This window comes from Erinaceus europaeus, chromosome 1 (genome assembly GCF_950295315.1).
Source record: "Erinaceus europaeus chromosome 1, mEriEur2.1, whole genome shotgun sequence".
NCBI lineage: Eukaryota > Metazoa > Chordata > Mammalia > Eulipotyphla > Erinaceidae > Erinaceus > Erinaceus europaeus.
The window spans coordinates 46,845,675-46,870,384 of NC_080162.1; the positions used below are offsets into that span (position 1 = coordinate 46,845,675).

Consider the following 24,710-nt stretch of genomic DNA (forward strand, 5'->3'; position numbering starts at 1 on the left):
ATTATTATGATTGCACTGCTAGCAACTTGCACATGGACAATTTCTCTGCTTTGAGTCCAAACTTTTCATTCTTTTTACTTAAGATGAACACACACACACACACTCTCTCTCTCTCTCTCTCTCTCTCTATCTCTCTCTCTCTCATTTTATTAGCAAGTAAACTTATTCATTTACTAATGAAAATGAAGGGGAGAAGGAGAGCCAGAGCATCATCTGGTACACACACTGCCAGGGATTGAACTCTGGAACTCATTCTTGAGAGCCCAATTCCTTATCCACGGCACCACCTCCTGGGACATCTACTGGTGTTTTATAAAAATGAAATTACCTGTGCATGCTATTCCACAACTTGTCTTTGCTTCTCAGTGGGTCTCCAGCCTTGTAGAAGACCCCCACAGGCTCAGACATGGAATTTGAATCTATCCAGGCTACCCAGGCTGGTTCCTATGCTGTTTGTGTGCATGTGGCCATAGCTGTCACCCATCACGGGCATATTGTCACCCCTGAATCCTAAGCTACACACTGACCGGTCCTTCACATGGAGATTTGCTGATGACAGCTTCTCCTTTTCATTTTTGGCAATCTAACCCCCCTGGCATGATGGGCAGTCTGTTTCCTAAGACTTGAGCTTCTGGAGGGGCCGACACTTCTCCAATCTGGGCTGCAGATACCCCATTCAACAACTGAATCCCAGTGGCCTCCAATTTGTTGAGTGCATACAATGTCCTTTGTTCCTCTAACAAGTCTCTGGGGCAGGAGCCATGGCTGCCCTGCTTGTGAGAGGATGGAGGTTCAGAGAGGCCTGGGACATACAGCTAGGGAACGGAGCCAGGTGTAGCAGCGCCTCACCCAAGTCACTGGTGGTTCCTCATTCTTGCCCCCGTGACCTGGCCCACAGGCAGTTGCTGGTAAGAACAAGAGGATGCTGGCTGGCTTATTGTCCTCTGAGGCCAGGGTCCCCCCTCACCCCATGTGACCTCATAGGTCTGGGACGAACTTCATTACCCTGACACCTCCCTCCTTTTCTTCCCAACAGGCTTTTTATTATGATCTTGACAAGGTGAGCCAGGCTGCCTCATCTGCACGTGGTGGGCAGGGTGGACAGTGGCCAGGCTGGGCATTCCTCCTCTGCCACCTTCAGGGAAGAAAGATGGGCTTCTTCCCCAAGTGCAAGTGAGGAGACTCAGGAGACTCATCATGAATGTTCCTCAAGATGGTGAGGGGCTGAGCTTAGATGGAGCCTGGTTTTTGGAGCTCAGGCCCAGAGGAGGGTGACAGGGCCTGGGGGACTGGCAGCCTGCTCCCCTCACAGCTGCTTTGAAAACCTCCTCTCTCTGTCTTTCTCTTTCTGGGAGCAGCAAACGCGCTCTGTGGAGAGGCACATCCGGAAAATGGAGTTCCACATCAGCAAGGTCAGCCCAGCTCAGAGTACAGGTGGGGTTGGGAAGGCCCATTGAAAGTTGGGTCTCCTCCAGGTTAGCAGAATGGGTGGGGAGAGTTCTCTGGAGAAAGCTGTGGATGAACACAAGCTGTGGGGTTCAGCCCTGGAGTAGGGGGTTGAAATGGCTCCAGCTCCCCACAACTGTAGGGTTCAGACAAAAACCTAGCACACAACCTTAGAGGGTTGAAAAGGTGGGCCTAATCACCCCATTGTACAGATGGGAAAGTAGAGGCTCAGTGAGGGAGAGGGTGGGCCCAGCGTCAACACAGCAAACTCTTTCATCTTTGTTGCTGGAAACTCTTCCTCTTTTTAAAAATATTTATTTATTTATTTATTCCCTTTCGTTGCCCTTATTATTATTGTTGTTGTTGTTGTTGGATAGGACAGAAAGAAGTGGAGAGTGGAGGGGAAGACAGAGAGGGGGAGAGAAAGACACCTAAAAACCTGCTTCACCGCCTGGGAAGCCACTCCCCTGCAGGTGGGGAGCTGGGGGCTCAAACCGGGATCCTTACATGGGTCTTTGTGCTTTGCACCATATGCGCTTAACCCGCTGTGCTACCGCCTGACTCTCAGAAACTCTTCTTCTTATCTTGCTTTGTACCTCTAATAGCAGGGTGTGAATGCTGGTGAAGGAGTGTGGAGTAGGCTATCAAAAACCCAGTCATTTGCAGAAGAAAAATCAGGCAGAAAGTGGGCAAGGGACTTATTTTATTTAGTTATGAGAGAAAGACCAGAGTATTGCTCAGCTTTAGCTTATAGTGGTGCTGGGGATTGGGACCACTTGGGACCACAGAGCCTCAACCATGAGTGTCTTTTGTGTAACTATAATGCTGTCTCCCTAGCCCACAAGGGACACATTCCCCCCCCCCCTTTATTGGGAAGATCAGTCAATAGTAAAATACAGTAGTTTGTACATGTGTAACATTTCTCAGTTTTCCACATAATAATTCACCCCCCTCTAGGTCCTCCCCTGCCATCACATTCCAGGACCTGAACTCACCCCACATCCCCACAGTCTTTTACTTTGGTGCAATACACCAGACCCAGTCCAATTTTTGCGTTGTGTTTTCTTGTTTTTCAATTTTTTTCTTAGTGATTTAAAAATGGTCGACAAGATTGTGGGATAAGAGGGGTACAATTCATACAGTTCCCACCATCAGAGTTCCATATAGCATTTCTTCCAGTGGAAGCTTCCCTGTTCTTTATTCCTCTGGGAGTATGGACCAAAGATCTCTATGGGGTACGGAAGGTCGTAATTGCTGTAATTGCTTCTGTAATTGCATCTCCGCTGGACATGGGCATTGAGGGGTCGATTCATAACCCCGCCCTGTTTCTATCTTTCCCTAGTGGGGCAGGGCTGTGGGGAGATGGGGTTCTAGGGCACACTGGTGAGGTTGTCTGGCCAGGGAAGGCAGGCTGGTGAATTTTAAACTCATTTTTACTGCTTGCTGTGCCGAGCACGAGGTGCTAGGGACTCAGAGGACCAGGTAGCAGCGTCCCTGTCACTGTGGGCTAGTATTCATGGGGGGTGGGGGGGTGTCATAGCGCAGGCATGTGCCCAGTCAGGTGGCAGAGAGCAGGAGCAGACAGGTGGGCGGGCAGCACCCACTGGCTGTGCACCCCCTCGGCCCTCTCCCATCTCACCCCTAACGCAGGTGGACGAGCTGTATGAGGGCTACTGCGTGCAGTGCCGCCTGCGCGACGGTGCCTCCAACATGCAGCGGGCCTTCTCCAGGTGCCCGCCCAGCCGCGCCTCCCGGGAGAGCCTGCAGGAGCTGGGCCGCAGTCTGCAGGAGTGCACCGAGGTGGGCGGGCCGCGGGTGCGGGAGGCTAGGGGCGCCCCCTGCAGGACGGCCGGGGAGCTCCTGGGCTCTGGCCACATCTTGCGCGTGCTCGCTCCCCACTGCCCCCAACTCGAGGGGACCGAGGGGTTTGACCTCTGCGCTTTGCAGGACATGTGGCTCATCGAGGGGGCCCTGGAGGTTCACCTGGGCGAGTTCCACGTCAGGATGAAAGGTAGACAGGGTGGAGCCGGTGGGGCTCCAGGTCTTCCTGCAGGTTAGGGGTTGGGGTGGGGGTTCTGCTTTGGGTGGCGGGCTCATTGGTCAGGATCCCGGGCAGTCGCAGCCTGCTTTTTCCTTTGGTGCAACTTGTCCCTGCCTATGTGGCCTGCCTTCAGTCTACTGCCCCACTGTGACCTGGACATGAGGCCTGTTCACTGCCCATCTCCGTGATGGGGACATCCCTCCCCCCAGGACCTATGGCCCTTGGGGAAGGGCCGGAGGGTGGAAAGGAGAATGGTTTCTGTGTTCCAGGCCTGGTGGGCTACGCACGCCTCTGCCCTGGAGACCAGTATGAGGTAAAGCCACACTCCAGCCAGTTCCCAGGGGGTTGGGGGCTGCTAGTCTCTGTACCCCTCCTCCCACAGCTGGCACGTCCCTCGCCCACAGGTGCTCATGCGTCTGGGCCGACAGCGCTGGAAGCTCAGGGGCAGGATCGAATCCGACGACAGCCAGACCTGGGACGAGGAGGAGAAGGCGTTCATCCCCAGTCTCCATGAGAACTTGGAGATCAAGGTGGGTGGGTCTGGGGGCACAGCCAGGGTGCCCAGGCGCTTGAGGGCGAGAAACCCACCCACCACTGTCTCCCCTCCGCCACCCGCACCCCCAGGTGACAGAGCTGCGGGGCCTGAGCTCACTGGCCGTGGGCGCTGTGACATGCGACATCACCGACTTCTTCAGCACACGGCCGCAGGTGACGGTGGTGGACATCACAGAGCTGGGCACCATCAAGCTGCAGCTGGAGGTGCTGTGGAAGTGAGTAGGGCCAGCTCCTCGTCTCGCATGCCACCTCCTGCAGGCTGAGGGGCTCGCTGGATCCCTCTGGTGGCAGGAATGTGCCCTTGCCGTCGTCATGGTGGTTGTTCCTGTTGATGGCCTTTCTCACTTAGACTCAAGCAGGCTGAGGGTCACCTTGAGTCCACCTGGGCTATAGACATACCCCTCCCCCACCAATAGGCGACACTGGTAAGACCAACCCCTATTTGAGGCAGAGACTTTTTTTTTTATCACGCTGCACACTTCAAAGCAAGCTGGGGGTTTCCAGAGCTTTGGGCTTGGGGCAGCAGACCCCCCCCCCCCAGTGAAATCTTGATCAGCTTCCTCCTCCTCCTCTTCCTCCTCTTCCTCCTTGTCTACTCCTCATTTCTTTCTCCCCCTTCTTCTGCTTCTATTCCTCCTTCCTCCTCCTCTTCCTTCTTTCTCCTCATTCTTCTCACTCTCCTCCTTCTCCTTCTCTTCCTCCTCCTTCCTTTCTCCTCCCTCCTCCTCTTCCCTCTCTTTCTCCTCCTCATCCTTCTTCTCCCTCCCACTCTCCTCTTCCTCCTCCTCTTTCTCTTTATCTACTCCTACTTGTTTCCCCCTCCTCCTCCTTCTGTTTCTCTTCCTCCTTCCTTTCTCCTCCTCATTCTTCTCCCCCCCCCCTCTTCCTCTTTCTCTCCTCCTCCTTTTATTTAGATAGAGACACAGAAGTAGGGCAGCAGAGAGAGAGAGCATTGAAATTTCCTTCAGTGCAGTGGAGGCTGGGCTTGAACATGTCTGTGTTATTTCAGGTGCCGTGTGGGTCTGACATGACCTTCACGCTAGGGTGAGGGAAATTTGGGTGGGAATGTTTCTGTTCCCTGTTATAGGCAGTATAGCCTTGGCCCAAGCAAGTGCCTTTTCTCTGGAGCCTTCCTTTCCTGCCCTGTAGGTAATCTTATGGCCACAGGGCTGTCACTGTGGCTAAAAGGATGCAGGTAGAATAGGGCACCTGCTCTGCCCTGTGCATCACCCATGTTTGAACCCCTGGCACACCACAGGGGTATGTGGCACTGGGGAAAGCTTTGTGCTGTGGGGTCTTTCTCTGTCTTACTTTCTCTTAAAAACTGTGTGTGTGTGTGCGTGTGTATGGGTGGGGGGGGGGGTTGGGCGGCGGTGCAGCTGGTTAAGCTCACATAATACCAAGTCCTTTTGGGTTTGAGCTCTCACTCCCCATCTGCAGAAGACTCTTCATGAGCAATAAAGCAGGTGTCTGTCTTCCTCTCTCCTCTATTCACCCTCCCTCTTAAATTCTCTGTGTACTATCAAATAAAGTAGTAAAAATAAATAAATAAATAAATAAATAAATAAAGGCTGACAGAAGCAGATTTTTAGTTTTGACACCGACTTTCAGCAATAACCCTGATAGTAAGTTAAAAAAAAACTTAAATAGGGTCGGGGGTAGTGTGCAAAGAGACTCTCATGCCTGAGGCTCCAAAGACCCAGATATAATTCCCTGCACCACCGTAAGCCAGAGCTGATCAGTGCTCTGGTTAGAAAAATAATAATTAGGGAGTCGGGCAGTAGTGCAGCGGCTTAAGCACATGTGGTGCAAAGCGCAAGGATCGGTGTAAGGATCCCAGTTCGAGCCCTGCTGGTGCTCATATGGAGTGGCTCCAACCAGGGGGTAAGCCTCCAACCCTCCCTCACCAGCTCTAGAGGCTGCGCGACTTAGAAAAAGACATCGGGGAACATTCTGATATGAACATTTATTTGGAGAAGAGTACAGGCTCTTATACTGAGTTAAACAAAGAACATTTTTCACATATGTCAGAAATTACAGCTTTCTTAAAGGTCAGCTTGCCCCTATGGTAGGGGGCTGGTATGACAAGAATTGATGAGATACATAAAGGTCAAAATGATTAGTCTCCATGATGCAGGTGAGTTAATTGTCCAAAGGTATTTAAGAGAAGCATAGGGGTTAAATCAGTAAGGTGAGGTAGAGAAGAAGAAAAACAAAGATTGATGTAAATCACAGGTATCAAAGGGCACAAGGAAATAGAATATGAGGGTCTTACTGCCTGGTGTTGGTGGGGGTGTATGATAGAGTGTGTTCTTCTTTATGATCAAAAGGTGAAGTGGATGTGTGAACTTTGAGTGAACCCTCAAGCAGGCAGCCATTTGGCCTGCTAGCAGGGGGAACTAAGTGTGAGAGGCTTGTAGGCTTTCTGTGAGCTTGAGAGACTAACAAGGAGAAACTGAGTCTGGGAGACTTTCCCCGCTTGGCTCATCACTATAAGGAGAGAGGCTAACAAGTAGGGTGTCTTTCCAGACCTCCATCCAAGGATGGGAGAGCTCCCCTAAGCTCTACCAAGCTTTCACATAGTCCCACAGAGCCCCTGGCTCCCTACCTGCAAGGGAGTCGCTGCTTCACAGGCGGTAAAGCAGGTCTGCAGGTGTGTATCTTTCTCTCCCCCCTCTGTCTTCCCCTCCTCTCTCCATTTCTCTCTGTCCTATACAACAATGACAACATCAATAATAATAATGACTACAACAATAAAACAACAAGGGAAACAAAAGGGAATAAATATTTTTAAAAAATAATAATAATTAAAATTATTTATGAGATTGGGACAGAGAAAAAGAGAGAGAACCAGAGTATCACTCTGGCACATATGATGCCAGGGACAGAATTCAGCAGCTCATCCTTGAGAGTCTAACACTTTATTACAAAGTGGTTCTTTTTTTTTTTTAAATCTATTCTATTTATAATATATCAGACAGAGTCTCACACGAGGCAGAGAAGGGAGAGAAAGCGATGCAATTGAGAACAGCAGTCCAGCACATGCGGTGCCAGGGACTGAACCAGTCCTCAGACATGAAGGTGCTCTGTCAGTGGAACCACCTCCCCAGCTGCTCTGTCTCTATCTGAAAAAGTCGGCCCAGAGCAGTGAGGCCCTAGTGGGGGGGGGGGGGGAGGAATGCAGGTAGGGTGTAGCAGGGCTCAGTAAACTCTGTGCAGATTTGTATAAAGACAGTTCCCCACTCAGCCCTGGACCTCATTCCTCTTGGTACTATGATGCCTGGCTTCATTTTTCTCTGTCATTGCTTTCTTCTTCCTCCTCCTTTTCCTCCTTCTCCTCTTCTTTCTCCTCCTTGCCTTCTCTTCCTCCTTTTCCTGATTGTCACCAGGGTTATCATGGGGGTTCAGTGCCTCCTCAATGAATCCACTGCTTCTGACAACCTTTCCCCTCCCCCCACACCGCCTTTTTTTTTTTTTTAATTGATAGGACAAAGAGAAACTGAGAGGGGAGTGGGAGATAGGGAGAGAGAAAGACACCTGCAGCTCTCTTTCATGAAACTCCCTCCACCCCCACATGTGGGGGCCAGGGGCTTGAACCTGGGTCTTTGTGCTTGGTCATGTGTGTGTTTTACTAGCACAGCTCCTGGCTTTCTGTTCTCTCCTCCAGCCCCTTTGACACTGACAGCTGCCTGTTGTCACCCAGTCCCACTGGCAAGTTCTCCCTGGGCAGCAGGAAAGGCTCCTTGTACAACTGGACGCCCCCCAGCACACCCAGCTTCCGGGAGAGATACTACCTGGTGAGTGAGCTGGGCACCTGGTGGGTCTTGGTCAGCCTGGGAGCATGGCTCTGCCCATCGGGAGCAGGCCCTGGGTGGCCATCGAAGCCTGTGTTGTCCCACCTGTCCCCCAGCAGCCCGTGCAGCAGGCCCCCTCCATACTCAGCTACCTGGCTGCCAGCTCCCCACAGGGCCCTGGCCTGAGGAGCCAGAGTCAGGAGCTACCTGACATGGACTCCGTCAGCTCCGAGACCAGCACGTCAGCCTCCACCTCAGATGTGGGTTTTCTGCCCTTGGCCATGGGCCCCAACACCTCCATCGAAGAGGAGGCCCAGGAGGAGCCCCCACCCCCAGGCCTTCTGCCAGACTTGGCCTTCTTGCCGGGGGGCTCGTTTGTGGAGCCCCCTGGATGGAGGGACTTGGGAGTAGAGAGCCCCAGTCTGTCCAGGGCCTCCCCACTCCTCAGCTCTCCTGTCCCGGGAGGCCAGCAGAGCCCAGATGAAGGCGAGACTGGGGCTGGAGTGCACTGGCCTGGGGCGGCCCCCGAAAGACCCCTGCAGGAGGTCCTGGCCTTGCTGAGGGCCATGGGCCCCATGCAGCCCCACCTTCAGGAGCTGGAGCATCAGGTCCTTGGCTTCCGGGACCGGCTGAAGGTATGTCCCCCCATGGCTGAGCCTTGCTTTGCTTGTGGTGGTGGGCTGGGCCTTTCCTGTGGGCCTCTGTTTATCCATCTGTCTGGTGGCTCTGGGGCTGAATGGGAGCTCCTAAGAAGAAATGGGGCCCAGAGTGGACAATATGCTCAATGTCCAGCCAGAACTTGACCCTGTCTTGAATTTTCTGACTCAGATGGGGGAGAGAGGACCCGCCATTACAGTCTACTGCTAAGTTCCCTAACATGCAGCCACTCACCCTTTTCACCCAGCCCAGGACCGGGCTAAGCTGTGGGTCTGGGCAGATTATCCTTTTGGTTTACACAGATTTGAATGTACATACAATAAAATGTGTAACATTGACACTTACCACTGTCTTTTGTGGAGGGCTCCACATCCTAACTGAAATATTCAAGCATCTCTCTTCAAAGACAGGTTTTGGCAAGCCGGAAGATGGCACAGTCGTAGAGCTCGGGACTTGCAAGCATGAGGTCTTGAGTTTGATCCCCCACATTGAATATGTTAGAATGATACCCAAGTTCTTTCTCTTGTGAAGTAAATAAAATAAATCTTTAGAAAAGCACAGATGTGGGAAGTGAGTACCAGCCCAGCCTGTAGAGCACACACAGTACCATATGTAGGGACCCAGATTCAAGTTCCTGGTCCCCACCTACAGGTGTCTCCCCCCCCACACACACACACCCCAGCCTCCTCTCCCTCTCTGGTTCTCTTTGTCTCTACTGAAAAAGAATGGTAAGAGAAAGAAAGACAAGCCACTGGAGGCCACAGTCCAGTGATAACCCTGGTGACAAAAACAAACAGAAACAAAACAAAACAAAACAAAACAAAACAAAACAAAATCCTCTCTCCAGATTTGCTGAATTCCTTTAATGATAGGGCATGGCCCCCTTTAAAATCAACTCAGGGGGGCCAGGTGGTAGCACAGTGAGTTAAGTGCACATGACATGAAGCACAAGGGCCAGCATAAGGATCCCGGTTCGAGCCCCCGGCTCCCCACCTGCCGGGGGGGGGGGTCACTTCACAGGCAGTGAAGCAGGTCTGCAGGTGTCTTTCTTTATCTCTCCCTCTCTGTCTTCCCTTCCTCTCTCCATTTCTCTCTTTCCTATCCAACAACAACAGCAGCAATAACAACAATAAGGGCAACAAGAGCAACAAAAATGGGAAAAATGGTCTTCAGGAGCTGTGGATTTGTAGTGCAGGCACTGAGCCCCAGCGATAGCCTTGAAGGCAAAGAAAAAAAAAAGCGTCGATTCTGGGGGCAAGGAGATGGCTCACTTGGTAGAGATGATTTTGATTGGTTTCCTCCCACCAGCATTCCACATCCACAGAAGTGAAAGGAAGTGTGTATTTTGATTTTACACCCAGTAATGTTAAACCTGTGTTCAATATTTACCACTGCAGGTCTTTAGAAAGAACTTGCCTAAAATTTTCAAGAGAAATACATTAAAGCAGTAATGCCACCTTTTTAAATGTGCCTTGACAGTGTTTTTATTTAGAACAATTTGACTCAATGCCTATATCCTGAAAACTTCTCTTCACTTTACATAAACATTTAAAAATAATACTGCAGTAGGCTAAGATTTATTTTCCCTTTTGGATTTGTGATTTATAGTGGGTTCCAAGATTGTAAGATTATGGGGCATATTCAATACTGCACCCACCACCAAAGATCTGTATCCCCACCCTCCCACCTGCCATAGATAACAACAGATAACCACTAAAGTTCTCACAAGTCTGAGAATGTTTCCTTTTAAAAAACTATTTTATTTATTTTAATTTTTAAACTTTTCATTTTTATATTGGATACAGAGAGAAATCAGGAGGGGGAGCTAGATAGAGAGAGAGAGAGAGAGACAGAGAGACACCTGCAGCCCTGCTTCACCACTCATGAATCTTCTCCCCTATAGGTGGGGATCCAGGGCTTGAACTTGGTTCCTTGCGCACTGTAATGTGAGCACTTAACCAGGTGAGCCACCGCCTGACCCCGAATTAATTTATTTATTACTGAATAGAGACAGAAATTGAGAGAGGATAGGGAGACAGAGAGGGAGAGAGACACCTGCAGCTTGTGAAGATTTCCCCGTGCAAGTGGGGACTGGGGGCTTGACCCTGGGTTCTTGTGCACTGTAATGTGTGCGCTTAGTCAGATGCAACACCACCCAACCCCTAGAAAACTTTTTTCTTCCTTCCTTCCTTCCTTCCTTCCTTCCTTCCTTCCTTCCTTCCTTCTTTCCTTCCATCCTTCCTTCCTTCCTTCCTTCCTTCCTTTCTTCCTTCCTTCCTTCCCTTCCCTTCCTCTTTCTTTCTTTTTCTTTCTTTCTTTCTTTCTTTCTTTCTTTCTTTCTTTCTTTCTTTCTTCCTCTCTCTCTCTCTTTCTTTCTTTCTTTCTCAAGTTCATGTATTTCAGTTCTCTAGAGGCTATATACGAGTGAAACCATCTGGCAGTTGTCTTTTATCTCTTTTTTTTTTTTTTATCTTTTTTTTTTTTTTTTTTTTTATTTATTCCCTTTTGTTGCCCTTGTTGTTTTATTGTTGTAGTTATTATTGTTGTTGTCGTCGTTGTTGGATAGGACAGAGAGAAATGGAGAGAGGAGGGGAAGACAGAGAGGAGGAGAGAAAGATAGACACCTGCAGACCTGCTTCACCGCCTGTGAAGCGACTCCCCTGCAGGTGGGGAGCCGGGGTTCGAACCGGGATCCTTACGCCGGTCCTTGTGCTTTGCGCCATCTGCGCTTAACCCGCTGCGCTACAGCCCGACTCCCGTCTTTTATCTCTTTATTGATTTTGCTAAGCATAATCACCTCCAGTTCCATAATAGTGTAAGAATTTTAAACATCTTTGAGGAAGCTTTTTTTTTTTTTTTAACAGACCAAGTTAGGAAAGTGAAAAATAAATATACATTATACATTTAAAATTTTATTTTTTTCTGAGATGGGGGTCTCACCCAGTTGCAGTTTCACTGCTCCTGGCCTGGCATTTTCATTCATATAGAGAAAGAGAGCGACAGAGAGAGGAGGAAGCACTGGCGCTGTGACACTTCCCATATGGTGCCAGGGTTTGAACCTGGGGTACGTGCATGGCAAGGCATGTATCCTACCAGGTGAGCTATCTCTTTGGCCTGCAAGTATGACTTTTTAAAGAGAAATCATAATGTATACAGTATGTGGTTAATTCTCAGAATGTATGCATGGAGTTTGTGTGTGTGTGTATTCACTTAATTGTTAAATTTCTTTATAACTTAAACAAAAACCTGTGATACTTTCCCGCTCATTCAAGGAATTTACAGAGTGACAACAGATTTGGGTCACCTGACCTGCTTGTGCCCAGCTGTGGCTAGTGAGTTGACATCCTATCTTCTTGTCTTAGCCTCACACTCCGTGAATGTTCTCTCCACCGTCTGGTTTGTTTTTTCATCTTTATTTATTGAATCGAGACAGCCAGAAATCGAGAGGAAAGGGAGAGATAGAGAGGGAAAGAGACAAAGAGACACCTGCAGCACTGCCTCACCCCTCACAAAGCTTTGCCCTGCAGGTGGGCACAGGGGCCTCGAACCAGGGTCCTTGCGCATTGTAACATTAAGTGCTCAACCAGGTGCATCACCACTTGGCCCCTCTCCACCATCTGTTTACTGCTCTGTTACCTCCACTTCTTCTACTAATATTTGGCAATTCTGTTGTTTAAAGTGGTCCCCATGAGCAGGGCAGACATGCTGTCTGTGTCAGGTCCCCAAGCTCAGGGAGGCCTCTGCAGAGAACACAAGTGTTAGATAAACTTCATTCAGGTGTGAGGTAAAAAACGCTGTTGGCTGTGATTTTGATGTTAATGAATCAACGGTGTATATCAAACAAGGCATCTTACAACACATATACAGCCAGTTCTGTATTGCTGGACTGGTGGAAATGCCATGACCAGTGCCTGGGCATTTCTTTCCTTTCTTTAATTTTTGCTTTCACGGATACTCATAGGGACTTGGAGTTTGTGGCCAAAGCCACAGTGCTGGTAGCCATTTCCTTCTCTCTCTCTCTCTCTCTTCCTCTTTGATAGAACAGAGAAACTGAGAGTGCGGGAGAGAGAAAGAGAGACACCCAGAGTGCTGCTTCACCACTTGTGAAGCTTCCCCCAAGACTGGTGGCTTGAACCTGCATCCCTGTGCTTGGTAGCATGTATACTCAATGGGGTGGGTCATGGCCTGGTCCCTGCCTGTGCGTTTCTACTGAGACAATGGGCACCTATCACCAATTCAAGTGTCACAGCTACATTAGAGCTTCCCTGAATAACAAGACCCAACTCTCTCTCTCTCTCTCTCTCTCTCTCTCTCTCTGTGTATGTGTATGTGTATGTGTATGTGTATGTGTATGTGTACACATCCTTTTTCCTCTCAGGAAATCACACTTCTGCAACTCACCACATGATCCTCTTGTTGCTCAGGGTTCTGTCGCTGGCCTGGACATTAGTACCCTGTCCTGGCAATCAGGCACCTATGTCCTGAGTGCATCATGTGCAGGACAGAGCTCAGGGACACCACGACCCTGGAGTGTTGCTATACAGGCTGGGAAGAAGCTGACATCTGCCAGGCTTCCTGATACAGGAAGGGACTCATCAGTGCCTGTTGTGCTCTCCCATCCCCTGTCCCTGGGGGCTGCTTCTTGTCACCTCTCCCTCCCTAGTTCTCCAGAGTCACAGGGGATCCAGGAGCTCACTTGGGAGCCCTTCAAAAAAGGTTTATTGTGTCTGGGGAGATGGCATAATGGGCATGCAACAGATTCTTATGCCTGAGGCTCTCAAGTTTCCAGGCTCAATCTCCAGCATAAGCCAGAGTAGAGTAATGCTCTGGTAAAAAATAAAAATAAATATAATAATTTACCTTATGAGAGAAGGAAAGCAGAGCACTGAGGATTGAACCCAGGGCCACCCCCATGCATGCCAATCCTGCCCAGAACTGCTGAATCACCTCCCTGGCAGCCTTGGAGTCTCTTTTTTTTTTTTTTTTTTTTTATTTAAGAAAGGATTAATTAACAAAACCATAGGGTAGGAGGGGTACAACTCCACACAATTCCCACCGCCCAATCTCCATATCCCACCCCCTCCCCCGATAGCTTTCCCATTCTCTATCCCTCTGGGAGCATGGACCCAGGGTCATTGAGGGTTGCAGAAGGTAGAAGGTCTGGCTTCTGTAATTGCTTCCTCGCTGAACATGGGCGTTGACTGGTCGGTCCATACTCCCAGTCTGCCTCTCTCTTTCCCTAGTAGGATGGGTCTCTGGGGAAGCTGAGCTCCAGGACACATTGGTGGTGTCTTCAATCCAGGGAAGTCTGGCCGGCATCCTGATGACACCTGGAACCTGGTGACTGAAAAGAGAGTTAACATACAAAGCCAAACAAATTGTTGGGCAATCATGGACCCAAAGCTTGGAAAAGTGGAGAGGAAGTATTAGGGAGGTACTCACTGCAAACTCTAGTATACTTCTGCTTTCTTACTTTGGTGCCATACTCCAAACTCAGTCATTTTCTGCTTTGCGTTTCTACTTCTTTTTTTTTTTTTTTTTTACATGCATAACGTTCCCCAGATTCCCATTTAGCAATACAACCCCCACTATTTCATTCATCATTTTTCATGGACCTGTATTCTCCCCACCCACCCACCCACCCCAGAGTCTTTTACTTTGGTGTAATACTCCAATTCCATTTCAGGTTCTACTTGTGTTTTCTTTTCTAATCTTGTTTTTCAACTTCGGCCTGAGAGTGAGATCATCCCATATTCATCCTTCTGTTTCTGACTTATTTCACTCAACATGATTTTTTCAAGGTCCATCCAAGATCGGCTGAAAACGGTGAAGTCACCATTTTTTACAGCTGAGTAGTATTCCATTGTGTATATATACCACAACTTGCTCAGCCACTCATCTGTTGTTGGACACCTAGGTTGCTTCCAGGTTTTGGCTATTACAAATTGTGCTGCCAAGAACATATGTGTACACAGATCTTTTTGGATGGATGTGTTGGGTTCCTTAGGATATATCCCCAGGAGGGGAATTGCAGGGTCATAGGGTAGGTCCATTTCTAGCCTTCTGAGAGTTCTCCAGACTGTTCTCCACAGAGGTTGGACCAATTGACATTCCCACCAGCAGTGCAGGAGGGTTCCTTTGACCCCACATCCTCTCCAGCATTTGCTGCTGTTACCTTTTCTGATGTGTGACATTCTCACAGGAGTGAAGTGATATCTCATTATTGTCTTTATTTGCATTTCTCTGACAATCAGAGACTTGGAGCATTTTTTCATGTGTTTCTCAGCCTTTTGGATCTCTTCTGTGGTGAATATTCTGTCCAATTCCTCCCCCCATTTTTGGATGGGGTTATTTGTTGTCTTTTTTTTTATTTTTTTTATTTAAGAAAGGATTACTTAACAAAACCATAGGGTAGGAGGGGTACAACTCCACACAATTCCCACCGCCCAATCTCCATATCCCACCCCCTCCCCCGATAGCTTTCCCATTCTCTATCCCTCTGGGAGCATGGACCCAGGGTCATTGAGGGTTGCAGAAGGTAGAAGGTCTGGCTTCTGTAATTGCTTCCTCGCTGAACATGGGCATTGACTGGTCGGTCCATACTCCCAGTCTGCCTCTCTCTTTCCCTAGTAGGATGGGTCTCCGGGGAAGCTGAGCTCCAGGACACATTGGTGGTGTCTTCAATCCAGGGAAGTCTGGCCGGCATCCTGATGACACCTGGAACCTGGTGACTGAAAGGAGAGTTAACATACAAAGCCAAACAAATTGTTGAGCAATCATGGACCCAAAGCTTGGAAAAGTGGAGAGGAAGTATTAGGGAGGTACTCACTGCAAACTCGAGTATACTTCTGCTTTCTTACTTTGGTGCCATACTCCAAACTCAGTCAATTTCTGCTTTGCGTTTCTACTTCTTCTTTTTTTTTTTTTTTACATGCATAACATTCCCCAGATTCCCATTTAGCAATAAAACCCCCACTATTTCATTCATCATTTTTCATGGACCTGTATTCTCCCCACCCACCCACCCACCCCAGAGTCTTTTACTTTGGTGTAATACTCCAATTCCATTTCAGGTTCGACTTGTGTTTTCTTTTCTAATCTTGTTTTTCAACTTCGCCTGAGAGTGAGATCATCCCATATTCATCCTTCTGTTTCTGACTTATTTCACTCAACATGATTTTTTCAAGGTCCATCCAAGATCGGCTGAAAACAGTGAAGTCACAATTTTTTACAGCTGAGTAGTATTCCATTGTGTATATATACCACAACTTGCTCTGAATGACTCTGAAAATGTCCAATAGTTCTAGGTTATCTATCTCTTCATTTAGCTCCCTTATATCTTTACTGATTTTCTTCCTGGATGATCTGTCAAGTTGAGATAGTGGGGTGTTGAAGTCCCCTACTATGATTGTGTTACTGTTAATATATTGCTGTAGCTCTTTCAGTAGAAGTTTGATGTATTTAGATGGCTTCTCATTGGGTGCATAGATATTAATAATTGTTAAGTCCTCTTGATTGACTGATCCTCTGAGCATTAAGTAGTGTCCATTCCTATCTTTTTTAATCTTATCTATTTTAAAGTCTATCATGTCAGATATGAGAATAGCTGTTCCTGCCCTTTTTTGTGGGCCATTGGCTTGAATGATAGTTTTCCATCCTTTCACTTTAAGTCTGTGTTTGTCTTGTTGCGTTAGGTGAGTTTCCTGTAGACAACATATTGTTGGGTTGTGTTTTCTGATCCATCTTCCTACTCTGTGTCTTTTAATAGGTGAATTCAGGCCATTCACATTTATTGATATCAAAGATTGAAGATATTTTAACGCCATTCTTCTAGAGTTTTAGAGTGTTTTGATATATGTTCTATTTGTGGTGGTCTGGTTGTTTATAGGAAACCTTTCAGAACTTCTTTCAAGGCAGGCTTGGTGATGGTTGCTTCCTTCAACTGTTGCTTGTCTGAGAAGGTTTTGATGCTTCCATCTAGTCTGAATGACAGTCTAGCAGGATATAGTATTCTTGGCTGAAAGCCTTTCTCATTGAGCCCTCGATAGATATCTTGCCATTCTCTTCTGGCCTGTAGTGTTTGTATGGAGAAGTCTGCTGCTAATCTTATGGGTTTTCCTTTGTAGGTGACTCTTTGTTTTTCTCTTGCAGCCTTGAGGATCCTTTCTTTATCCTTATTCCTTTCCAATCTAAGTATGACATGTCTTGGTGTCTTTAGGTCTGGGTTAATTCTGTTTGGGACCCTCTGGGCTTCTTGAATCTTTATGTCTTTGGTGTTGTCTAAACTAGAGAAATTTTCAGCTATCATGGCCTGGAGAACGCTTTCTTCTTCCCCTTCTCTTTCTTCCTCTGGTAAGCCAATAATGCGTATATTGTTTCTTTTGAAGTCATCCCATAGGACTCTGTTGTTGTTTTCAGCATCTCTTAATCTCTTTTTGAGATCTCTTACTTCTTCTTTAGTTGTCTCTAATTCATCCTCAATCTTGCTAATTCTGTCTTCAGCCTCATTGATTCTATTCTCTCTGCCCTCTACTGCTTTCTGGAGTTCATCTATTTTGTTGCCCTGCTCTGATACTGTTTTAGCTTGTTCAGCTAGTTGCCTTCTTAGCTCAGCAATTTCAGCTTTCAGCTCTCTAATAACCATGAGATTATTAGAATTTTCTTCCATATTCTCATTTGTTGTTCCTGCAGTTCTGATTATAATTTTTTCAAATTCTTTACTCACTCCTGTTATTATTTCCTTAGCTAATGTTTGGATGTTGAACTCGTTGTTTTGTGCTTTGCCCTCTGGAGGACTTTTAGCTGGACTCTTGTCCTGGTTCGAGTCTCCATTATTTTTTCTTGTTGTTTTAACCATTTTATATAAGTTAAGAGGTTTTTCAATCCCTGAGTTGGAGTTCAGTGGTGTAAAAGCCTTTTTTTTTTTCCCTGTAGGCTATGGTAGCCTGAGGGCTTTTAAACTATCAATAGGCTTCTTGGCTTAATCAATGACTCCTGACCAAGAGATAAAGCAGGGTGTGGCAGAGATAATCCAGTGGTTATGCAAAGAGACTTTCACAGCCCTTCAGCTATGCCACCGAGGTATAGGTCTTCTCCTGAGTTTCCCGGTTAGATCTCTGTGCCCTGGTGTCCCTCCCTGTTGCTGCTCCAGATTCTGAGGGTAGTAGCAATGGAGACTCAGAGTTGTACTTGGTGAGTCTCTGGGGAGTCCTTTCCTCCCTTCAGCTGTCCCCTTGTTGGTGGAGCAGACTGGAGGTGGTGTCTCCACTGACAAACTGTCGAACTGTTAGCAGTCACTTAATCTCTCCTTAGGCCCCTCTCTCCTCTCTGTCACCAGCCACGCGTGTTTGTACTCACGGGTGATTTACTGGGTTTCTGTGGTCATTCTAGTCCTGTCTTGTTTCGGTCCGGGTGGTCTCCTTTGGTATTCCTAGTTGATCCGGGAGAGGAGAGGAGAGGAGAGAAAGCGATCTGCTGCTCGTAGCTCCGCCTCCCTATTTGTTGTCTTGTTGTTGAGTCTGGTAAGCTCTTTATATATGTTGGTTATTAAACTCTTATCTGATGTATGGCATGTAAAGATCTTCTCCCATTCTGTGAGGGGTCTCTTGGTTTGGGTAGTGGTTTCTTTTGCTGTGAAGAAGCTTTTTAATTTGATGTAGTCCCATAGGTTTATACTTGCCTTAGTCTTCCTTGTAATTGGATTCGTTTCATTGAAAATGTCTTTAAAATTTATGCGGAAAAAAGTTCTTCCAATATTTTCCTCTAAGTATCTGATAGTTTCTGGTCTAACATCCAAGTCCTTGATCCACTTGGAATTTACTTTTGTATTTGGTGAAATACAGTGATTCAGCTTCATTCTTCTGCATGTTTCAACCCATTGTTTCCAACACCATTTGTTGAAGAGACTCTGCTTTCCCCATGTAATAGTCTGGGCCCCTTTGTCAAAGATTAGATGTCCATAGGTGTGGGGCCTCATTTCTGGGCTCTCAATTCTATTCCACTGGTCAGTGTGTCTGTTCATGTTCCAGTACCAAGCAGTTTTGATGACAATGGCCCTATAATATAGTTTGAGATCTGGCAGTGTGATGCCTCCAGTTCTGTTCTTTTTTCTCAAGATTGTTTTGGCAATTCTAGGTCTTTTCTGGTTCCAGATAAACATTTGTAGCATTTGTTCTATTCTCCTAAAAAATGTGCTTGGGATCTTGATGGGGACTTGGAGTCTCTTGAAGAGGTGTTCGACCTGCCACACCACATTTAAAGAATAATCTAGCACTGACTCTTGATGTTTAAAAACTGGGCACCAAGTCTGGTTTTCCAGTTTTTCTTAGAAAATGGAATAGGGGTCGGGCAGCAGCACATTCAACTGAGCACACACGTTACCTGCATGGGGGGAGGGGGACTTCATGAGTAGTGAAGCAGGTCTGCAGCTGTCTGTCTTTCTCTGTCCTTCTCTGTCTTCCCCTCTCCTCTCAAGTTCTATCTGTCCTATAAAATAATAATAATAAAATAGAAAAAATAGCTTCTAGGAGTGGTGGGTTCATAGTACCAGCACTGAGCCGGCGTGATAACCCTGGTGGCAATTAAAAGAAGGAAAGGGAAGGGAAAGGAAAGGAAAGGAAGGGAAGGGAAGGGAGGGAGGGAGGGAGGGAGGGAGGAAGGAAGGAAGGAAGGAAGGAAGGAAGGAAGGAAGGAAGGAAGGAAGAAGGAAATGAAATAATCTGACACCACCAGTCCCACTTTCCCCAGTGGCCGGTGTCATCAGCAGCAGAGGAGGGCTGTCCCTCCCTGAAGTGGCACCTGCTCTCATTTCCCTGGTCCCTGCTGGGCCCCCTGCTCCTGTCACTTGCCTGTCCCCATGGGTGAGACTGCTCAGGTCTGTGCCCCTTGAGTTTTCCTCCACCCCTTGCCATAGGTCTCCAGGTGGGAGGAAGGGTTGTGGTGGGGAGCTCGTGGAGCACTGCACCCAGGTGCTCCTCCCCGACTTGGGGGGCAGCTCAGGGCAGTGGGCAGGGCGTCAGTTCTGGCTTCTCTGCAGCCCCGAGGAGCCCACCAGGAGCACGCCTCTTCCGAGAGCCTGATGGAGTGCATCCTGCAGAACTTCGCCTTCCTCAACGCCGACCTGGCCCCTCACGAGCTGGCCCTGTTTGGGGGCTCCCCAAGTCCCCGGTGAGTGCACCCCTCCTGCGCTGTCAGCCCCTGGGCTCTGTCTGTATTTGTGTAACTTAGTGTGCAAGCCACATGGCAAGTCCTCCATGACTACAAGCGAATCCCACAGGCCCTGAGCTTTCTACCCTGACAATAGAAGAGAGAGAGAGAGAGAGAGAGAGAGAGAGGAGGAGGAGGAGGAGGAGGAAGAGGAAGAGAGAGTCCCACCAGAAGACTGCTTCATTACTGAGCATCGCACTCTGGATTCTCATGTGCAAGCCACCTTTCTGGCTCCAGAAATTGGTTTAATGTTTTAATTACAGTTATTTATTTATTAAAATTATTACTATATTTATTAACTCAAGAAGAGAGAACCAGAACATTATTCTGGTATATGCAATGCCGGGGATCAAATTCAGGGCCCTAGGCTTTTTTTTTTTTTAAAGAATGACTAGCTGTTTTCTTTTAAAAAATATTTATTTATTCCCTTTTGTTGCCCTTGTTGTTTATTGTTGTAGTTATTATTGTTGTTGTTATTGATGTTGTTGTTGGATAGGACAGATAGAAATGGAGAGAGGAGGGGAAGACAGAGAGGGGGAGAGAAAGATAGACACCTGCAGACCTGCTTCACCGCCTGTGAAGCGACTCCCCCTGCAGGTGGGGAGCTGGGAGCTCGCACTGGGATCCTTATGTCGGTCCTTGCGCTTTGCACCACGTGCGCTTCACCCACTGTGCTACTGCTGGACTCCTGGGCCCCAAGCTTTTCAACCCAATGCTGTAGCCCATGTGCTGAATTCATCTGTAATTGAATTAGCATTGCACAATGACGTTACACGAGTTTCAGGTGTGATCTCTGAAACTCAGTGCTGAAAGTCAAATGCAGGGGCCAGTTGGTGGTGCACTTTGTTGAGCACACGTTACAATGCCAAAGCTACAGGTTCAAGCGCCCGGACCCCATCTGCAGGGGAAAAGCTTTGTGAGTGGTGAAGCAGTGCTGCAGGTGTCTCTCCTCTATCTCCCCCTTCCCTCAATTTCTCTCTCCAATATGTGATAAATAAAATATACCAAAATAATAAAGTAAAATCTTAAAAGAAAGAAAGTCAAATGAATGGTATGTCTAAGCTCACCACTACAATTTCAGCTCTACCCTCCACCACAGTTGTCTTTTTAAAAAATATTTTTAGGGAGTCGGGCAGTGGCGCAGTGGGTTAAGCGCATGTGGTGCAAAGCGCAAGGACCAGCGTAAGTATCCCGGTTTGAGCCCCTGGCTCCCTACCTGCAGGTGTCTATCTGAGTCGCTTCACAGGCGGTGAAGCAGGTGTGCAGGTGTCTATCTGTCTCTCCCCCTCTCTGTCTTCCCCTCCTCTCTCCATTTCTCTCTGTCCTATCCAACAATGAAAACAATAGTAGCTACAACAATAAAAAGAAACAGCAAGGGCAACAAAAGGGAATAATAAGTAAATAAAAATATTTTTGTTATTTATTTATTACTAGATTGCAACAGAGAATTTGAGAGGGAATGGGGGGATAGTGAGGGAAAGAGACAGGGAGATACCTGTAGTCCTGCTTTACCAATCATGAAGCTTTCTTCCTACAGGTGGGGACCAGGGGCTTGAACCTGGGTCCTTGCACCACCATCTAGCCCCCCAGTTGTCACCATATACCTGCCTTCTGGGTCTTTTTTTGTTTGTTTGTTTTTTATTTATTTATCCCCTTTTGTTGCCCTTGTTTTATTGTTGTAGTTATTATTGTTGTTGTCGTTGTTGGATAGGACAGAGAGAAATGGAGAGAGGAGGGGAAGACAGACAGAGAGGAGGAGAGAAAGATAGACACCTGCAGACCTGCTTCACCGCTTGTGAAGCGACTCCCCTGCAGGTGGGGAGCCGGTGTTCGAACCGGGATCCTTATGCAGGTCCTTGTGCTTTGCGCCACCCGCGCTTAACCCGCTGCGCTACAGCCCGACTCCCTCTGGGTTGTTTTAGTGTTAAAAAAATAAGCACAGAGGGGCTGCCTTGCCATGTCTAAGCCCAGCAAAGGCCTGCAAGGCGGTGTCTGGCCTCCTGATTGGTGTGTGTCCTGGGCCAAGGTGGTGGAGAGGATTGCCTCTGGGCAGGGCGACCCACTGTCCCCGGTGGAGTACAATCCCTCAGTCCTTTTTCACTCATCTCAGAAAGGACAGGACAACGCCCCCACCACCGTCACTGAGAGTGCCGTCCAGGGAGCTGACGGCTGGCAGCCCCGAGCTGGACACGCTTCTTGAGGTCCATCTCCAAGTCTGCAAAACTCTACTGCAGGTACTGAGGGGCGGGGGAGGACTGAAGGGAGGGGGACATATTGGGGCGGGGACATCTGCTGGGAGGCGGGTTTTGCCAAGGGCCTATCTTGAGGGGAGGAGAGGGTGAGCACAGGGATCTCCAAGAGTCAGTGATATTGAGGCAGTTGCTCTGTGGAGGGTTCAGGGTATCTAGTGATCTGTCTGTATGTAGTCAGGCAGCCCAGGGCCTGCACCAAATGGAACTCTTTTGGTTGAAGGTGACACCCAGAGGGAGAGTGTACTGGTTTATAGAATTGAAAGATTCCGAGATGAAGTGGCCAGGTAGGGTCACACCCACTGGAGTGCACACTGTACCATGTGCAAGGACCCGGGTTCCCCACCTACAAGGGCAAAACTGATTCAGGTTGCAGGTGTCTCTCTTTCTCCCTCTATATGTCTCCCTCCTCTCTCAATTTCTCTCTGTCTCTATCCAATAGTTACTTATTTATTGGATAGAGACAAGCAGAAATCGAGAAGGGGGTGATAGAGAGGAAGAGAGACCAAGAGACACCCGCAACACTGCCTTACCACTCGCAAAGCTTTCCCCCTGCAGGTCGGGACCAGGGGCTTGAACCCGCATCCTGCACATTGTAATGTATGCTCAACTAACTGTGCCACCATCCAGCCCCTCTATCCAATAAAATTTTTGGAAAAAAAATTTTTTTAAACTGTGACTCAAAAAAAAAAAAGTTCAGAGATGTGCTTCAAAGTTTAGCTGGATGCATTGTCTCAACTATCGGGAGACCGAGGCCTTGCCCTTTCTCCACATTGCTCTCCTGTGTGCACTGGCTCCACTTTCAGGGACGTTGTCCCCTCTGGTGACAAAAGCGGCCCCAGACAGCTGTAGCCTGCACCCACACACACTCCAGCCACTTTGGTGAAGTAATAGGGTGGGGGGGGGGTCTTCTGATGGGAGTCAGGGAGCTGCCATGGGGACAGAGGAGGGACACCAAAGCTGGGGGGTGGGGGAGCTGTCTGCCATCAGAGGGCAGGCCCTGGACTGACTAACCCGGAGCCACCTCTGCTGCTTCTCAGAAACTGGCCAGTCCTAACTTGGCGCAGGTGGTGCAGGAGTGCCTTCTGGGAGAGGCCGCTCAGCAGGCGCAGGTCCTGGACACACTTTCTGCCCTGGATGTTGGCAAGACCAGCAAGGCAGCGTCCGTGGAAGAGCGTAAGTAGCACCCACACAGCCGGCTGCTCTAGGGGCTGGCTCCTGGCCATGGGGGCTCCACTCCCTCCTAGGTGTCTGAGGTCAGTGGGGACCTAGGGGTCTGCATGGGGGTCTGCACTGAGGAGGATGGACACCCTGAGTCCACAGCACTTGCTTTCTTATCAGCTATGGGCCTCTGGGCCAGTGAGCCGTCTCTCTGGGCCTCAGTTTCCCCATCTGTATGAAATGGAGGCTGTGGGGACCTGCCCCAGGACACAGATAAACACTGCTGTGTCCCCAGTTCTGTAAAGAACTGCAAAGAACAAGATTTAAGGGAGTCGGGCTGTAGCACAGTGGGTTAAGCGCACATGGCGCAAAGCACAAGGACCGGCGTAAGGATCCTGGTTCGAGCCCCCAGCTCCCCACCTGCAGGGGAGTCACTTCACAGGTGGTGAAGCAGGTCTGCAGGTGTCTATCTTTCTCTCCCCCTCTCTGTCTTCCCCTCCTCTCTCCATTTCTCTCTGTCCTATCCAACAACGACAACAACAATGGCTACAACAATAAAACAAGAGCAACAAAAGGGAATAAATAATAATAATATAAAAGAACAAGATTTAAAAATAGGTATTGCAATTCAATTATACTAGCTAATGAAGATAATTTTATGGCATAATAAAAACTCAGGTTTCAGGGCTGGGTGGTAGCACACATGGTTGAATGCAAGGACCCAGGTTCAATCAAGGCCCTGCCCCCCCACCTGCAGTGGGGAGGCTTCCTGAGCACTGAAGCAGCGCTGCAGGTCCCCCACCCCAGCTGGGCTGTCCCCTTATCCACAGAAGGAGCTAGTGAGGGGGCTGGGTGGTGGTGACATATCCAGTTAAGCACACATAATATTAAGCACAAGGACCTGCACAGGGATCCGAGTTCGAGCACCTGGCTCCCCACCTGCAGGGGGGATACGTCACAAGCTGTGAAGCGGGTCTACAGGTATTTGTCTTTCTCTTTCCCTCTCTGTGTCTCCCTCCCTTCAATTTCTCTCTGTCCTATACAGTAAAATGGAAAAAATGGCCACCAGGAGCAGTGGATTCATAGTGCTGGCATGGAGCCCCAGCGATAAACCTAGAGAAAAAAAAAAAGGAGCTGGTTGCTGGCCGTCACTAGTTGTGAGGACTGTGTGTGGTGACTCTACTCAGAGCCACAGCTGCTGCTTCTCTGTCTCTTTGGAATGTGGGTCCTGACCTTGAGGGAATCTCTAGGTCTCCTTCTACCCTGCTCTCCCCAGGCCCCTGGGGTAAGTGGGGGCGGGCAGGCTCCTGAGCCCTGGTTTTCAGTTGTTCCACAGGCAGCTCGGAGAAAAGGGTGCCTGAAGTTGTGGAACAGGTGCACACAGCCTGGCGGGGTGCTGTCCTGCCCTGGCTCCACGCTGCTGAACCAGCTCAAGAAAACCTTCCTGCACAGAGTCAGAGGGAAGTACCCGGGACAGCTGGAAATAGGTAGTTGCCTTCTACCTCAACAGCCTCCCAACCAGCCAGCAGTCTCCAGGGCCTCTGGGGGGGCTGGGGGTGGTGGTCTTCACCCCACTTTAGCCACAGACTTGCCTCTGCCAGC

The 24,710-nt window shown here is 48.6% G+C and overlaps 1 protein-coding gene across 11 annotated transcripts in view; it reads left to right on the forward strand.

Annotated features, from left to right (window-relative positions):
- The window catches only part of RIPOR3 (RIPOR family member 3), a 94,072-nt gene that overhangs the window by 63,116 nt on the left and 6,246 nt on the right, over positions 1-24,710 (forward strand). For 5 of the 11 annotated variants that reach the window (XM_060185372.1, XM_060185393.1, XM_060185361.1 and 2 more), the window contains 13 exons: positions 1,037-1,060; positions 1,359-1,412; positions 3,097-3,246; positions 3,394-3,457; positions 3,757-3,800; positions 3,892-4,017; positions 4,112-4,257; positions 7,710-7,839; positions 7,953-8,471; positions 19,529-19,659; positions 21,809-21,932; positions 22,988-23,123; positions 24,434-24,595. In XM_060185372.1, the coding sequence (XP_060041355.1) occupies positions 1,037-1,060; positions 1,359-1,412; positions 3,097-3,246; positions 3,394-3,457; positions 3,757-3,800; positions 3,892-4,017; positions 4,112-4,257; positions 7,710-7,839; positions 7,953-8,471; positions 19,529-19,659; positions 21,809-21,932; positions 22,988-23,123; positions 24,434-24,595 (1,810 nt within the window). The other 6 variants (XM_060185377.1, XM_060185367.1, XM_060185414.1 and 3 more) reach the window with 6 other exon arrangements.